Below are 4,810 nucleotides of genomic sequence, written 5' to 3' on the forward strand. Positions count from 1 at the left end.
CTTCCTTTTGCTAACTAATCAGTCGAGTGCAGGCCGCTTGAACTTTGACGTGAACTGCAGCCGTCGGATGTGGCACTCTGGCTGGGAATGGGACTCCTCCCTAATAAGCTATTTTGTCCGTTTTTAGAAACAATTTCTATGCCACAAGACGACAGCACTAGCTGCGGCGGCGGCAGCGGCAGCGGCAGCGGAAACGTGTGTGTGGGTGGGTGTGGAGATGATGTATAGAGGTGGGGTCATGTAGGGACGCAGTCGGTATAGGGGTATGCTGCTGTGAGACCATGGGAGGCCAGCTGCTGAGCATCGAACATGAATTGCCGTGCTCGTGGATCGTTCGTGCACTTGAGTTCCGGGCCGCTCGCTCGCTGGTCGGTCCATTTGGGCCTCTCGCTCGCACCGTTCCCGAAAATGTTATCCATCTCTTACAGTACGTTTCGTTTCGTGTCGGCATTTCAATATTTTTATTTTTCTTAGTCTTTTTCTACTTTTTTGTTTTGTGAATAGAATTTTTCAACAATTTGGCTGTCCTAGAGTTTTCAAAATTTTGGAGCGTAGGTGCAGTGTGTCGCGACGCGTCAGCCTGTGCGGATCGGTGCTCTATAGTTTTTTGTCTAAACTCAAGAAGAAAAAATAAGGAATATTCAAATATTGAACATCGCATAAAGTCAAGGAGAAAAAAATAGCAATTTGTTGCGTTGCGCTAAATATGTAAACCGAAAGTGTTTCATGAGTGTCAGGATATTTGGTAGGAAGTGTCTCTTTTGAACTGCGGAAGTGGGCGTTTTGCTTGTTGCCAAGTTGCCATATGCACATATATAGACCACATATATATGCAAATACGCCGACGCTCATACATTCATATATGTAGACAATTTTCGGCTTTCCAATATTTTCACTCAACTCTGCCTTGCCTTTGGCTAAAAATATTTTCCGTTAAAAACGTCGAAATATCCAAAAGGAATAAAAAAAAACAAATAAAAGAAATGAAAACATCCACTCGTCTCAGTGCTGCCGCCTGTTTTTCATAATTTTTCATCTTTATTTTATTTATCGTATACATGAATTTTTGCTCTCAAACTTTTGCCAAAGCGTTGCGTTTCTCATTGGATTTCGCATGTCGTCATTTTTGTTTACCCCCCCTGCACAAAAGTTCCCAACATTTTCACAATTTTCACAATTTTTCGCGGCCTTTGTCTTTGGCAGTGGAGCCGAGTGGGCATAGAGCTGCCTAATGAAACAAATCACAATTTAATAGGCATAGCGTATAGTTTACAACTTCCTTGACTATATATATCTAAGTAGATAGTACGTTAGATACATATGTATGAATCTAAGTATATACATATGTGTGGCATGGAAAGACAGCTGTGTGCTCTTTGGCAGATGTTATGCTGCGTATGTGGGGGAAGTCCATAAAAAACAAAAACGAAAATAAAAAAATAAAGAAACAAACCAGCGCACAGTTATAAAAATAAAACTATTTTTGTATGGGATGCTTTGAGCAGTCGATGATCAGAGTATTTCGGCTTTTTGCGAACAGGCAGCACAGAGTCTCTTGGCACAGTTTTCCAGACTCGCCAGCCCAAGCATAAATCAATCATGGCAAATTCAATTAATTCAATTCAAATACGAAATTAAAGCTTTTTTCTAATCTAACAACCCAACGCAATGTGTCTTGTCAGGGTCTATATGAAAGTATACTTAACTTGATTGTATATCTTTGATCTATAAAGTTCTAGTCGATTTGTCTTTTTCCGCTTACTGGCGTTTTATTGAGCAACGACAGGAAAGGGAAAAAGGCGTATTTACTATGAATTTGTTCAACCAATCTGTTTAAACACCTATTCAATGAAAAGAAATGCTAATCATACAAATAGAGATCAACTGGTGAGTAGCCCTTTATAAATATATTCTCAAGTGCATCCCTTAAATACTTATATGCAAATGTTTTGTAACCCGCTAATCAAAGCAGACATCTTAAACGACGCATGTCGACAATTTTACGCCAAATCTAATGATTCATTTTAATAATGAATCTCCGCCCTATAAAGCATTTGATGCGTTCGTTTTGCAAGGACAATATACTTGAGCAGCATTTTAAGCATAATCAATCATTAAAATTTCATACATATGTATATATATGAAATATGTATATATATGTGTGTATATATTGTTTTTTCATTAAAGCTTTTGATCTACAGATACAGAAATATGTGTCTATGAACGTTTTATTTATATTCTTTTTATAACATTTAATAATTATGAATTTTGGGCTAAGCTCTGCCGTATTGACGTTTCAAATTTAGTTTTCTAATACATTGAATTTGAATGTTTAAAAAAACAAATGTAGGGAATACTTGCGTTAGATTTATAACCATATGCTTGAAATATTTCTAAAAATAAACCAATTGAATATCTGGAACAATACAGTTTCTATAAATATGAAATAATTGTTTTTTGTCTGTGACTAACTTCCAAATTTAATAAATTAACTTAAGCATAACATATTGAACGTTAATTACTTCAGCTTAAAATAAACAAGATATAAACCTGTAAATTACATATTTCCAAAAAATATAGCCGATCGATACTGCCATAAAGCTAATATATATGCATATATATTAATAAATTAAAACACACTTATATCTAAGTAATATTTCCAGTTACCATATACATTATATATTGAAGGCTATGCACATTGAAGTCGCTGCATATATAGTATGTCTTTATAAATATATGGAAATATATATATATATATATATATGTATATATTTAGTAAAATACCACCCCCAATCTGAGGCGCTGATATTTTTGTAGCATTTCGAATGAAATGAAATTAAATGTATAATTTATTGTTGCATAAACAAAAGGCACGAAACCGAATCGAAAATCGAACCAAACGCAGCCGAAGCGCATGTGGCACCTTTAAGTATTTCGATTTGTATTCGGCCCCAGACCCCGCTCTCACCTCGAATATCGCCCTGATTTGGCTTGGTCTATTTGGAACGCATTGTATTTTGCAGGGGCTGGAAAATTTAGTGTTCCCGCACGAGCTGAGCCAAAAATAACAATCGGGCGGCGAGGGCGCGAATGTTAGAAAATGTGTGGGGGGAAGGTTGGTGGAGGAGGTGAAGCGGTGCAAAGAAGCACAGATTTGTTTATAGTTTTCGTATAAACAATTGGCAATTGAGAAATCGCTTGTTCGAGAAAAATCGAACAGTTTTTGCTGAAAAATGACGAAGATGGTTGTGAAATTCGTGAGCATTCAATAATTCCAATTCTACTGCGGGCTCTATAAAAAAAAAGTTCAAAAACCGAAAAGAAACAAAACTGAAAAGCTGAAAATAAAAACGTTGGGGAAACAATGCATGCAGAAATATCGGCGAACCGCATCATACCATAATCATATAATCATGCTAAATAATGAATGCAAACTGAAGCGCAACTGGGTTGGCGTTAAGAGCAAAGTAAACAAGTGCATAAGGAATGCGAGAACGATGTGAATATGAATAGGCAGGAATACTCATGAATACCCGAGTACTTATGGGCTCTGTGTATGTATGTATCTGGCCGGATGATCTGAAATTGAATGCCAGAAATTGTAGGGCGTATACATGCAGTTAATTGATATGAAATTAATTCTTAGAACGAGTTTCAGCTTACAAAAATTTTGCGACTTAATGTATGTCACAAGCAAAAACCGGTAAGGATGATGACCACAAATAATTATTTGTGTTTTTTTTTTTTTTTGCATTTTGGTGGGTTTGGCCTTTAAAAGGCGACTAATCGGCTGCAGAGGCTCAAACCGTAGAGAGCAGCGGCACAAACAACAACAGCATGTTGAAGATTGTAAGTAGCCGCAAATCTTCCATTCTCCTGGTTACGTCCATTAATGCGGCCACTTCCTTCGATGCAGCTACTTAGCATTTTTGGCCTGTGTCTGGTTGGCGCTATGGCCGCGCCCGCCGATGTCGATCATACAAGCACAACGGTGCCGCCAGTGGCTATTGTGGATTCGGGTCAGGAGAAGCATGAGGATGGCTCGTATCACTTCTTTTACCAGGGCGAAGATGGCACCAAGCGCGAGGAGACGGCCGTGGTGCAGAATGCAGGCACTGAGGATGCGTTCCTCGAGGTGAGCGGCACCTACTCGTATTTCGATGCCGACGGCAAGGAGGTAGTTGTCAACTACAAGGCCGATAATCGCGGTTTTGTGCCCGAGGGAGGCAACATATTGCCACAGATATCGCTGGCCGCCAAGCTGGCCAGTGAGCAGAAGCAGCTTTTTCCCGATACGGACTATAAAAAGCCGCCGCAATACGAATAAATAGTGACCAAACGTTGAAAAGAAAATATTAGTTTTTATGCCTACAAACCATTAAAAATGGTTAGAATGAGTATATTGGTGTAATGCAAATGGAGGAAGTAGGCTTTTTCCATTCTCTTGATTAGCATTAACAGCCAAATTGATCTAGCCATATCCGTCTCTCCGTCCGCAATTTTAATTTGCTTTAATATAAAACCTTTATCAAAATTCAGTTCTCTGAGCATATTTCGGAGAATATAGGAGCGTAATACTCCAAATTTAATTTGTTAGTTTTCCGCTATTCGGAAACTTATACTAAAATACTTTCCCTCAAAATGGATTTATGTTGTATGTCCATTTTTGGAGAGATATTGTTGGACTTTGGTATTCGCATAAATTTGAATATCAGAATTTATGCCGAACTTAATCAAGGGTGTATTCCTCACAGTATGGGGCTAAGGAATGTTTAAAAAGAAGCAAGAATGTTGGCAACGGCAGCTTGTG

General features: G+C 38.2%; 1 protein-coding gene across 1 annotated transcript; it reads left to right on the forward strand.

Annotated features, from left to right (window-relative positions):
• Positions 1-3,761: 3,761 nt before the first annotated feature.
• On the forward strand, positions 3,762-4,353 carry Cpr78E (Cuticular protein 78E). Its single transcript, XM_032434068.2, has 2 exons — positions 3,762-3,849; positions 3,917-4,353. Exons 1-2 carry the CDS (start codon positions 3,838-3,840, stop codon positions 4,325-4,327), a joined length of 423 nt encoding a protein of 140 aa, XP_032289959.1. The 5' UTR covers positions 3,762-3,837; the 3' UTR covers positions 4,328-4,353.
• The last annotated feature ends 457 nt before the right edge of the window (positions 4,354-4,810 follow it).

This window comes from Drosophila virilis, chromosome 3, assembly GCF_030788295.1.
Source record: "Drosophila virilis strain 15010-1051.87 chromosome 3, Dvir_AGI_RSII-ME, whole genome shotgun sequence".
In the NCBI taxonomy this organism is placed as follows: Eukaryota; Metazoa; Arthropoda; class Insecta; order Diptera; family Drosophilidae; genus Drosophila; species Drosophila virilis.